Genomic DNA, 13,426 nt, shown 5'->3' with positions numbered 1-13,426 from the left:
TTCTAACATTCCCCAGACGTAAAAGAACTGGGAAACAAAAAACAGTGGTGTCATTAGCTTGCGTACCCCTGAAACTTAGTGTCTCAGTAACAGTTTACCAATGCAAAACACCTGAAAAACGTGGCAAATTCAACATTCGGTCTGACAAAGGAAACTGTCCATTCAAATATTCAGTCTGTCAGGAGGTTTGCGAGGGCACTGTGCTGCAACAGATGAAAATTATTAAATCTAAGTACGGAGCTGTCTTACTGCCAGACACCTCACAGACTATCTCAGACTAGTTATGAGCCAAATTTCAGGGAACTAGCAAAAAATATTCAGCCCCAGTCATCACAGAGTGCAACATTCAATTTTTATTCTTTTATTTTTGACATTGAAATAAAATTAAAATAATGAAACATAGAATTAAAGGTGTTGTAATGTGAGCATTATAAAAACAAGTAATACTCATTAGAATAATGGTAATATAGCAATACTCCCGCTGTTTGTAAAGAGAGGTTGTTTCCGGGGTTGAGGGGTTTTACTTCTGGTCTTTTCTGCCCAGTGTGCGTGCATGTGTCTAGGTCGATCTTGTCTTTCACCAAGGCTGAGGTAGGGGATCTTGGGCTTAAAAAGGTTGGCAACCATTACTGTACAGTAATCATTTTCAAATAGGAAATGTAGAATATTCATCCATTCCATTTCTTCAGCCCTAGCTAATTGCCCTCCAGACATCTCTCCTGTAGATTTTCAACACCAAGCTCAGTCTTTATCAACAAAACATATTAAAATTGATAATCTTTGGAAGGACGGTAATGTTTGGTCAACGTGCAATCAGATTACAATCAAAGTAATTAGCCCACATGACTCAGATTAATACACAAATCTTACTTGGGGATATTATGCAACTTATTCAGTGGCTTTGTGGTTTAATCTTCCATGGGGCCTACATCAATGGAGCAGACCTTCAATACCCACTAGTTACAAATAGCAACCTGAACATCCCATTGCCAGGACGACCTGGCGCAAGTTAGCAATAAGACAGGAGATGAAACTCTGGCATTTCTGCTAGATGTAGGAAGGCCAACAGGCCATTTTAGTCGTCCCCCCCCCCATTCCCGCTGCGGCCTCCTGTATTGTTATGAAGCCCAATGCAAACTGAAGGAAAACCACCCATCTTCCATGTCGCAGAATTCTAAGGTACTTGCTTTTTCTTTCCTTGTAAGAACTGCCCATTTCGACAAGTTTAGCTCAGAGCAGCTCTTTCATTAGTACAAGTCTGACCTGCTGGTCATATACCACAGCCTTGCTGATAGTTCCTAGCTTCCATCTACTCTCATCCTATCAGCGATATTTCCTTTATTCTACCCATCCATCCCCTATTCAAGATAGTACTGAAACCCACCTTGTTTTTCTTCCAACTCAGTTTTAACGAAGAGTCACTTACAGCATTTTTTTTTTAAACTTAAGATTTCCAGCATCTAGTTGTTTTTTTTTTATTTTATTTTTACACGTGATCCAACAGAACTTTGAAACACTTAGTCCCACCCGTTACTATAATCCAATCGCTTGTTACTGGAAAAAAATTACTCAATTATTTCTTTTATTAAAGCCAGATAGGGAGCAAAGAACAAAACTTCCATCTTTTGTTTGTACTTTCATTACCTTTCTAATTATATCCCATTCCTGAATATCAATGTTCCTTTGCAGAGCAATTTCTTTTTATTCCATCACTGCAAATATGAAGCAGTCCCAGTATCTCGATGACTTATGAAAAACATTCTCCTACCTTAATCATTCCATCCATTTCCAAGTTATCCTCAGCTTCATCTGCTTGAACATCCTCTGTCTGCGAATCATCATTAAGCTCAGAGTCCAGAGATGATCCAGCACCACTCCCATGTTTCAGTTTCTTTATGGCTTGCAGAGCATATGGAGTCAAGTGTGTCTCTTTGTTATAGGTGCGAGTAAATGCAGCTTTTACCTAACAGAGGTCGAGGAGAAACAGAATTGAAGAACTTCGAGTAACCTAAACCAAGAATTAAAGTTTCCACAGGCCTTTATATCTACCATAGCATATTCAACATATACATTTTCTTCAATGTGGAACAGGCTAATTCAATCCCACTAAAAACAGATATGGTAAATATATTCTACTGAAATAGTTATGGATTACCTTCGGGTCTAGTTTGGAGAATGGATCAGGCCGACCACCCCAGCTATTAATCTCCATGATACAATCCACATCCTCCTTCAGCAGATAATACGCATCCATGGTTTCAACAGCCTCCTGAACACCATTTGCTCCCTGAAGTGAGAGGGGTCGCACCAGTGCATCCCGCAGATAGGGAAGGTAATCCAAGTTTACTGCCCGCTTGCTAGCGTGTGTCCTTTTAAATCAGTATAAAAAGTACTGATGTGAGAGCTTGGAATAAATAAACAAATACAAATCACAAGCCACCGTAGGATATTGAACCAAATAATTTACTGCTTGAAGTTGTATACTTGCACGACTTAAAGTTCCCTCACTCAAAGCAGCAAGCCAACACTGGGAACTTCAGTGCAGCATTGCTGGTGTCTTCCTGAAGTTAGCAATGCACACAAAAGTTCAGACCAAGTTCTGCAGGACATCTCTTCACAGAGTCAATATAAATAGATCTATTCAGACCCAATACATCACAGTTCATTAGAGTAATAACACCAATTCAACCCAGCTGTCTCACCTATTCCCATCATGTGAAGACTCAAGTTACAAGCTCAAGTGGTTCAGTTTACTTGACTGATCAAAGGCCATCATGACCCATTTAATTGCTGGTAGATTCTTGAACTATTGTGTTTGTTTTCTTTAAAATAAGCATTTCATATCAAGCTCTGCTAAAATCCTATTGCCACATACCTTAGGCACATATGCCTCGTAAGTTCCTGGACAATACGTTCATGCTTGCCAGTGGATGAAAATTTCCCCAACCAACTTGGGAAAGTTGGAAATTGTGACATGTAACCTCTCATCAATTCACCAGGAATCACACTTGCATATATTGCCTACAAAACAAATGGACTTCAATACTCTGCACCAGAAATTCATTTAGAAATTCACTATTAATTCAAGCCATGCACCGTACCAATTCTCTATTCTACCGGTTCAATAAACAGCACTCCATGCATTGCATCACTGCAATTAGGCTTCCCCAAAGGATTACCACAAGACAATGATTTTCTTCCATGTTTTATCATATTCTGTTTCCTTCAGAATTTGTAAACCTGATGCAAGCAGAGAGGAGCAAACTATTTATAAATATATTTATTATAACAAAAATGTATTCACAGGTATGGAGCTCACTGTGTACATAAGCACACTACTGAAATGTTCCTTAAATACCCATGTTCAAATTCCTAGGAACCTTTCAATTAACAGTCTATTTTGTTCTTTAGTAGCTTGTTTATCCTGGCCAGGTTTTTTTTGAGTAGAGCTACTAGGACTTGATGTTTCAATCCCTATGGTAAGTCGGCACTCTCGATGTTGGCAGTGGGCTTGGAGTGCTGACAAGGAGGGAGGGTAGGTACATCATTGGGGTCATCAGGTGGGCACCCTCCTTCTTTGACGTTTCGTTGATAAGCCCATGACATCTCCAGAGGGCTCAACGGTGCTACCTAGCGTCCCAGATACACCCCCCTCAGTTCCATACCCTCCTGTCTTCATCTTGCAGCCCAGTTGTTGTCTTTCCTTATAATCCAAATCCAATTGCTGCTTTCTTCTGCTGCATTTGACAAGGACTTGATTGCTTGTTGGAGGAAGTGACCCCTCACCCCCATCTTCTTCACTAGACTGGTCGTAGAAGTAGCAACGAATCCCCTGCGCTGCTGGCCTAATATTTCATTTAATATTCCAGAACAGCTCATCTCTGAGATGGGACTTGAACAGAAAATTCTACCTTACAGCCAAGGGTACTACTTAACTCAGTCAAATATATAGAATAACACCAAGTATAGACAGCATGTATATTGGCTTAATTTTGCCTCGTGTATCTGTGGGATACACACAAAGTATCATTATAATGGTAGTGCAATAAAGTGTTACTGGGGCATGAAGTAATCTATAAACTTACTGTATATCAAGGCAGACACAAGAGGCCAGATGACCTAATCTTTCTTCTGTTTATGTTCTAAAATTAGTTGGAATAGAAAGTATTAGATTTTCAAGCTGTTGGGAAGTGGCACTTGAAATGACCCCAGGATCGAGTCAATTTTGCAGGTGACAACAGGAGAAGAGAAGAGAAAGTATCTACTAAACAGCTAACCAACACATTTGATACATGGGTTGAGGTACAAAAATTATGACTGGTGACAAGGAAAAGTAATTGTTAAAATGTGAAAAGTTTGAACTCTGTAGCTTGAAGCTTTAATACAAAGCAGTAGTGACAAGAATGTAAAAGTCAGCAATTGCATTTGAGTTCGTTTACAGCATCCAGCTTTGGATGTTTATGTTCTAGGAATATAAACACCATGGTAAATTTATTCTTCCCCCAAGAAAACAAAGCCTTTAGATATAACAGAACATAAAAGTCAAATCTATCAGAACAAACAAGACTAAGAATACTGATAGAGTTGCTAAAATCTTGGAGATTTTCATGGGTTTAAGAAACCATTTTTGCTGATGACATCTATTAAGTAAATAAGATAAACAAAACCAACATCTGTAGGATAAAGACTGGTCAAGAGATTTTATTTTAAACCCATGTGTGACCAGCTAAATAGAGTAACAGTAACCTTCCTAAAGCACAAATGGATTAATATTTGAAAAAGAGCACACAGGAGCAAGTAGTAGAAATGGATGAAGCAAATGTTGCTTTCCAGTGGCACAATGGGTCAAAAAAAACTCTCTGTAATAAAGCACACTTTGATTCTAATTACAAAATAATCAAAGCAAAAAAATTACCATGTGTGCAATTTATACAGGACCATTGCACAAAAGCATTTCTGTAGAAAAAAAGTGCCAAGAACAATTATGATCATGGAAAGAAGATGATCACCCACATCACGCCACATAACCAATGAACGGCCGCAGGAGAAAGTATCTATACATTCCTCGATTTGATAAACTAAACTGTGTATTCACTATATGAATAGCAAGAGAACTCTTAGAAGGTAATACACACAAAGTATTGGAGGAAGTCCAGCAAGTTTGGGGGGTGAGGGGAGAGGAGAAATTAAATAAGAAGTTGAGATGTGATAGGTGGGAAAGGTGAAGGGCTGAAGAAGGAATCAGACAAGAGAGGACAGTGAACCATGGAAGAAAGGAGAAGGGGCACCAAGTAGTTCATGGGTAGGTGAGAATGGATGAGAAGGAAGCCAGAATGAATGAATGAAGAATGTTAAAAAAGAGAAGGATTGGGGGGCGGGGGAGGGAGAGGGAGAGGGAGAGGGAGAGGGAGAGGGAGAGGGAGAGGGAGAGGGAGAGGGAGAGGGAGAGGGAGAGGGAGAGGGAGAGGGAGAGGGAGAGGGAGAGGGAGAGGGAGAGGGAGAGGGAGAGGGAGAGGGAGAGGGAGAGGGAGAGGGAGAGGGGAGAGGGAGAGGGAGAGGGAGAGGGAGAGGGAGAGGGAGAGGGAGAGGGAGAGGGAGAGGGAGAGGGAGAGGGAGAGGGAGAGGGAGAGGGAGAGGGAGAGGGAGAGGGAGAGGGAGAGGGAGAGGGAGAGGGAGAGGGAGAGGGAGAGGGAGAGGGAGAGGGAGAGGGAGAGGGAGAGGGAGAGGGAGAGGGAGAGGGAGAGGGAGAGGGAGAGGGAGAGGGAGAGGGAGAGGGAGAGGGAGAGGGAGAGGGAGAGGGAGAGGGAGAGGGAGAGAGGGAGAGGGAGAGGGAGAGGGAGAGGGAGAGGGAGAGGGAGAGGGAGAGGGAGAGGGAGAGGGAGAGGGAGAGGGAGAGGGAGAGGGAGAAATTACCAGGTTAGAGGCAACCCAGACAGAATATGAAGCGTTCCTCCTCCAATGTGAATGTGGCATCATTGCGGTAGTAGAGGCAGCAATGGACCAATATTGGAATGGGTGGACACCGGGAAATCCCACATTTTGTAGTGGACAGGACAAAGGTGCTCGATGAAGTGATCCCCAAATCTATGTCGGATCTCACCCATGTAGAGGGGGCTGCAACAGGAGTGCTGGATGCAGCACACTCTCAGGTGAAACACTGCCTCACCTGGAAGGACAGTCTGGGGCCCCGAATGGTGGTGAGGGTAGGGAGGTGGTGGAGTGGTAGGTGTAGCACTCTTGTCCCATGTTCAGTGCTAGGTGCCAGGACTGAGGATCAGTGCAGCAGGTCAAGGCAGTCACTGGAGAGTGATCCCTAATGTGCCTAATGGTCAGATCCTGCTGTAGATGGCAGAATATATGGAGGCTTGGGGGATGGTGGGTAAGGGCAATTTATTATTTAAAGAAGCAGCTTAGAAAATAAAACAAAGTATTAGATAGCAATGACACCGCTCCAGAGAGGTAGATTGAAATTGTGAGCAAAACAAATAATACCTTTCCTCAGACAGTACCAGACAACACCACTGACCTGAGTAGGGAGTAGATTCCATGCCTGCTGAGACCTGATCCGTTTATCAACATGGTCTCCATCGCAGATACTATCTGCTGTCTTACTCAACAGCATTAAATGCTTCTTGAGGTTTGATCTAAAATGCAAGCACAGCAAATCACTAAAGTGCAAGTGGTTCACAGCCTACGCTCCATTAGGTATGAGAGAACAAGATACAAGTCAGCAGGCTGATATCAGTTTATAAAAGGGATTGGAAATAAATAAAATCTGAAATAGCCATAAAAACAATAATTTTGACGTCAAACAAAACTCAGCCAGAAAGGCAACATCTGTCATGAGAGTTGTACGTTTCTGGTCAATGAAATTGTCATCTGAATTAAACAGTTATACAAATATAGGAAGTGTGTTCAGGCACAAAAGTATCATGCTTCAATACTGCGAATCTGTTTTCTAATTTCTATTTTAGTTTGTTCAGATACAATCTTAAAATAAACAATTTATCAAAAATCAAAATTTCAGTCGTACACTCATCTTTAGCTATTACCCCATGTCTGATGGCACAATGCTGCAGAAAATGGCTATTTGTAACACTACATTTACTTTATCGTCCCTTGTTGAATTTCAATCCGGCAAGATAATGATACCATAGAAAAGCTTTAAAAAGTGCAAATATATTAGTGATAAATAAAACTCACAACTTTGCCCAAGTACAGCATCTTCACCATAGTTATGAGGACAAAGTCACTTAAGAAACAGCTATAGTAACACATCTTACAAAATTACTCTTGATGGCAACTTAAAACTAGGTTATGCACATGCCTGGGTACAGAGGTTCTTACGAAACTACCCTTTGCAACAATATGCTTGTCAACTGAATGTGGTTTCAGCCACTGATAACAGTTGAAAAGTCCTGTTACTATATTTATTTTCAATTAACTGGTCATCATTTTATAAAACCCAGAATGAACTGGTACACCTCGTCATCTCAGTATTTCATTAGCTAATAATGGCGGCACCAGATCAAAGACACATACAGACCTGCAACCAGATTAAAATTTTCAGCAAAATCATTTCCATTCAAATGACGCAGACATAACTGAGCTCCAAAGCAATATGAAGAAAGTCAATCTATGACTTACCCAGAGGCTGCCGGCTTCACATGCAGGTAGTTTTCTTGAACAAAAAGTGGTGAGAGAGAGTAATCATGGAAGAAGAGGTCTGACTTGTCTATCAAGCTCATGGAGGCCGTTTCCTCGCCAGCAGAAAACACTTTCCTCACAACATCAAAGGGACCCTGAAATTAGAAAGCTGAGTTTTTGTAATCATTATTTATTACCAACATGTTGTGTGTAGTGTACTTAGAGATTTTCACTACTCCAAGATTTGTGCCTTGGTCAGAATAGTCACAAAATTGTCAGAAATATTAATAACACATTATGCAAGATTGCACATTATTGTACAGGGCAGTGTTACAAACATCCATACACACATTCCCATGATATTATTAAATTCAAACACCCCAATACACATTTGTTTCTATAATGGGAGAACTAGTTCTTTTGAAAAAGGATCTAGTGCTTTCCTAGCACACATTGCAAATAAACCCTTCTTGGGCTTCCAGCCGGGTACAGGTATTGATCTTAACTGAAGTTTCGATGACAAACTCTGCCATCTTCGTCAAGAATGATGCCTGGTCATGTTAGTCCAGTGGTATTTATACCCGTCATCCGTCCCTCCTGATTGGATAAGAACTAACCAATCAGGTTTCCACTGTCCCAACTTGCTTACAATTGAGTTCCAGTTCTTAGAGCAAGACCTTCGCCCTTTTATTATAACTCCTTTCCTCTAGTTTTATTTCAAAGGCTTCCTTCACCCAGCGGTCCCAAAACCCACTGGCACAGCACCATAGTTTTGTGCCAAAGTCAATCCAATGGCCATTGCGAATGCAATGTTCAGCTACTGCAGTTCGCTGGGTAATCCAAACGGATACTTTCCACCGCGAGTCCCATCTGGCCGATATACGCTGCTCCGCATTCACTGAGAATCCTGCAAACGCCAGCTATTCTGACTCACATAAGCTGTGATTTGAGCTTCCTTACAGATTTGTGAATGGTATTAATCCTGTATTTCTTCAGGATCCTGGCAATTCTTCCAAAAGCTGTGGAAACAGAGAAGACAGGTGGTAGCGATGGGTTCCTCATCGTTGTTAGGTTTCCTGGTTTCTCTGTCAGCCCCAGGTGAATGATTTCCTTCACCTTATAGCCATTCTGTAGGAACATCGTGCATAATCGTCTTATTTCCTCGTGAAGACTCTCCAGGTCTGAAATAGTTCTCGCATGGCTAATCAAAGTAGAAAGAACCACTCCATGTTGGGAGGCATGATGGAAGCTATTGAGGTACAAATCCGTGTGATTTACGATACTCACCATATCCAAGGATACCGTCTGGTTTCCATTGTATTAGAATGTCCAGGAACAGAAGGCAACCATTCTTCTCCATCTCCATCATTCACTGAATGTTTGAATGTATATCGTTCAGATGGTCGTGAAACTGTCGAGTGTGCCTGGAGTCCAGCAGACCACACTACGAAGGTGTCATCGATGTATCTGAAGCAGCATTTGAGGCGTAAGGGCGATGAACTCAGAGTCACCTCAAAGTCCTCCATGTAGAAATTAGCAATTGCCATCGATGAGGGCAATCCCATGGCTACTCTGTCCATTTGTTCACAGCAGTTCCCCTTATACAGGAGGTACATTGATGTCAGCGTGAGTACAAAAAGCTCAATGGTACCCTCCTCAAACCTTGACCGCAGGATGACCAAGCTGTTCTTAATGGAAACTCTCATGAACAGGGACACCATAATCGAAACTGACCACTACATCCTCCAGGATCAGCTAGATGTTGGTTATTGTTTTTACCAAGTCAGTGAAATTCGTGATGTGTTGCTCACGGTCCCCAACCAAGGGAGACAGCATGGTCGATAAATGCTTAGCAAGGTAGTAAGTCAGAGAATCTATCCCACTGACGGTAGGTCTCAGGGGGTGGGGAGCCCTCCTTGTGTACCTTAGGGGGCCTGTAAAGTCTTGGTGGTACCTGCACCTGCACCTGAGGCGGAGTTGTCTTGCATATGTCTGCTAGCAGTCCAGATTTCTTCAATAACGTGGAGGTCACCCTCCCATTCGAATTCCTGGGATCCTGCTGTAGAACTCTAATGGGAGACTGGAATTTTGGGAAAACTTGAAAAAGGCACAAAGAACCACTAAGCAAGCAATAAAGGGAAGATAGATTATGAAAATAAACTAGCACAAAATATATAAACAGATAGTAAATGTTTTTATAATTATATAAAACAGAAAAGAGTGGCTAAAGTGAACATATGTCCCTTGGAGGACAAGAAGGGGGAATTGATATTCGGTAAAGAGGAAATGGCCAAGGATCTGAATGACTATTTTGTGTCGGTCTTCACGGTGGAGGACACAAAAAGAGATGTTAAGGATGTGATGAGAGGTGAAGACCTCAATACAACAGCTATCATGAGAGGTAGTACTGAGCAAACTTCGTAGTCCTGAAGATAGACAAGTCCCCTGGTCCTGATGGAATGCATCCCAGGCACTGAAAGAAATGGCAGAAGTCATAGTAGAAGCTTTGGTGATAATTTACCAAAATTCTCTGGACTCTGGGCAGGTCCCAGTGGATCGGAAGACTGCGAATGTCAAGCCACTGTTCCAAAAGATGTAGGCAAAAGGCAGGGAACTACAGGCCAGTTAGCTTAACATCTGCTGTTGGAAAAATGTTTGAAGCCATCATTAAAGAAGAAATGGCAAGGCATCTGGAAAGAAATGGATCCATCAGGTAGATGCAACATGGACTCAGCAAAGGCAAGTCCTGTTTGACAAACTTACTGGAGCTCTTTGAGGATATAACAAGCACAGTGGATAGAGGGGAACAAAAGGACATTATTTACTTGGATTTCCATAACGCATTTGATAAAGTGCCGCATAAAAGTTTTATTCATAAGGATGCAGAGTGGGGGTGATGTATTAGCATGGACAAAGGATTGGTTGATAGAAAGCAGAGAGTTGGGATATATGGGTGTTACTCTAGTAGGCAATCAGTGGTGAGCGGTAAGCCACAGGGGTCGGTGCTGGCCCACAACAGTTCCTAATATATATTAACGATCTGGAAGATGGGACAGAGTGGAGTGTATCTAAGTTTGCTGATGATACCAAATTGAGTGGAAAAGCAAATTCTGCAGAAGATACAGAGAGCCTGCGGAGAGATATAGATAGGTTAAGTGAATGGGCAAGGGTCTGGCAGATGGAGTACAATGTCGGTAAATGCGAGGTCAACCACCTTGGAAGGGAAAACGGAACAGCAGATTATTATTTAAATGGTAAAAAACTGCAGCATGCTACTGCCCAGAGGGACTTGGGAGTGCTTGTGCATGAATCACAAAAGGTTGGTTTGCAGGTGCAGCAGCCTATCAAGAAGGCAAATGGAATGTTGGCCTCCATTGCTAGAGGGATTAAATTTAAGAGCAGGGAGGTTATGCTGCAATTGTATAGGGTACTGGTGAGACCCCATCTGGAGTACTATATGCAGTTCTGGTCTCCTTACTTGAGGAAGGATATACTGGCTTTGGAGGCAGTGCAGAGGAGGCTCACCAGGTTGATTCCAGAGATGAGGGAGTTAGACTATGAGGAGAGGTTGAGTCGGCTGGGAGTGTACTCGCTGGAATTCAGAAGAATGAGAGGAGATCTTATAGAAACTATAAAATTATGGAAGGGATAGATAAGATAGAGGCAGGAAAGTTGTTTCCACTGGTAGGTGAGAGTAGAACTAGGGCACATAGCCTCACTATTCAGTGGAGCAGATTTAGGACGAAGAGAAGGGGAACTGCTCTTCCCAGAGAGTGGTGAATCTGTGGAATTCTCTGCCCAATGAAGCAGCGGAGGCTACCTCAGTAAATATATTTCAGACAAAGTTGGATAGATTTTTGCATAGTAGGGGAATTAAGAGTTATGGGGAAAATGCAGGTAGGTGGAGATGAGTCCATGGCCAGATCAGCCATGATCTTATTGAACGGCGGAGCAGGCTCAACGGGCCAGATGGCCTACTCCTGCTCCCATTTCGTATGCTCTTAGACGGGATTATCCAGAATCTGGTGGGCTTTCCTGTGGTATCCCTCCGAGGACATCAGGACCGTCGCATTTCCTTTTTCCGCTGGTAAAATTACGATGGCTGGGTTTTGCCATAGTGCCTGGAGGGCCAGTCACTTTCTTTTTGTAATACTTGGTTTCAGCAAAACGACCACTATGCTGCGGCAATGGCTTTTGGGATAACCAGTAAGGAAGCCATTGAAATAAAACTGGAGGAAAAGAATTTTAACAAAGATGAAGGTCTCACTATAAGAAAGAACTGGAATTCAATTGTAAACAAGGTGGCAGAGCCGAACTACCCATCAGGAGGGACAGGCGGCAGGGGTATAAATACCACTGAACTCGATATGCCCAGGCATCATCCCTGATGAAGATGGCAGAGTTTGTTAAAAATAATACCTATACCCATCTGGAAGTCCGATAAGGATTTATTAGTTCTCTCTTCTCCCCTCCCACCTTTAGTAATTTTGCTCTTTCAATACTATGTGTACAATACTGCAAAGATGTGGTTACCATATTGAGAGATTTTTGTGTGTTTTGCAAATCATGGATAAATTCTACTTATGGATGTTCTCTTTGAACATCCAGTAATATTTAAGTCTTACCAGGGGAAGAGGGGTGTTAAAAACAATGTGAGAATATGCTCTACCCTCCTGAACTAACATCCCAACATGACCAGAAAATTCAGTAAAAACTACAATATTACACCAAGCAAGAACAAATCAGTAAGTGCTGGTACAAAAATTCAGATACTTTGCTGGAATTTGAAAGCCTCAATCATTTGCATATCCATTTTTCTTACAATATATTCAATAAGTCATATTTTAAACAATAACCCCACCAGTTTAATGTCTTTCTTGGTCTTCTTGCCATTGTCTTTAGCCTGATCGTACGTCAGAGTCTTGTTTTCTACACACCACATACTGAGATTATGCAGGATCTAGAAAATATGCATGAAAAAAATCTTCAAAAGTTTATGGAAATTTATAGGGCCCACACCAACAAAAAAAGAAAAATCCAGCCCAAATCTCACAGTACTGGTCATTATAAAAATTACTTGATGTGTTTACCCCAAGTACTTTTTAATCTGATGAGGACTTGCAACTTACAGGCAGCATGTTCCAAACCCATACCCACCACTAGATGAGGAAATAATTATTCTGGCTCCACACTTTCCACAAATTACTTAATAAACTCTATTGTTACTTGCCTCTGCTAAATAGAAAATTGAGTCTTCCTATCCTTTCTTTTTCGTTGAAGTGCACAAAAGCAAAGGAACTAATATCTTCACCTTCTGATCCAAAGAAAACAAACACCTAACATTTTATCCAATCTTTCCTCAGCTGAAATCTCTAAACTCTAAATTCACAAATGGTTCAACAGCAATAAGGATTAAGTTTAATGCCATTTTAGTAAAAGGTGCTTAAGGTTATCCAGACGGCTAAGAAATAATTGCAAACTGTCAATTCAGTACTTTTATCACCAGTCTGCAATAACACAGAAAACACTTTGTTAAGGATGTTCAGTGACAAGAGTTCACAAAACGTGATCTCTGCTGTTCACATTCCAATCACTAACCTGTCTGATATCTTGACTGGCTGCAAGTATAATTTCATTCATAGCTGGAGGAGGAATCTTCAAGCCTTCTTTAAAAGCAACAGTCATCATTGCACCCTGAAGACAGAAAAACAAGCTTAAAGTCATTGAGGATAAATGTTTCTATCAGGTTGTAGCCAACTATAACATTAGCATTCCTTCC

At 41.7% G+C, this 13,426-nt stretch overlaps 1 protein-coding gene across 1 annotated transcript in view; it reads right to left on the bottom strand.

Moving 5' to 3' along the window:
• Positions 1-13,426, bottom strand: part of rfc1 (replication factor C (activator 1) 1) — a 53,375-nt gene that overhangs the window by 2,217 nt on the left and 37,732 nt on the right. Inside the window, exons 18-24 of the mRNA XM_063043292.1 lie at positions 13,246-13,341; positions 12,509-12,607; positions 7,648-7,802; positions 6,527-6,644; positions 2,876-3,021; positions 2,156-2,369; positions 1,769-1,963 (exon numbers count right to left, since the gene is read on the bottom strand). Coding sequence (XP_062899362.1) covers positions 1,769-1,963; positions 2,156-2,369; positions 2,876-3,021; positions 6,527-6,644; positions 7,648-7,802; positions 12,509-12,607; positions 13,246-13,341 — 1,023 coding nt within the window. The remainder of the gene's footprint in view (positions 1-1,768; positions 1,964-2,155; positions 2,370-2,875; positions 3,022-6,526; positions 6,645-7,647; positions 7,803-12,508; positions 12,608-13,245; positions 13,342-13,426) is intronic.

Source organism: Mobula hypostoma, chromosome 3 (assembly GCF_963921235.1).
Source record: "Mobula hypostoma chromosome 3, sMobHyp1.1, whole genome shotgun sequence".
In the NCBI taxonomy this organism is placed as follows: domain Eukaryota; kingdom Metazoa; phylum Chordata; class Chondrichthyes; order Myliobatiformes; family Myliobatidae; genus Mobula; species Mobula hypostoma.
Note: the sequence above shows the minus strand (reverse complement) of the source record. Positions and strands in the feature narration are given on the sequence as shown.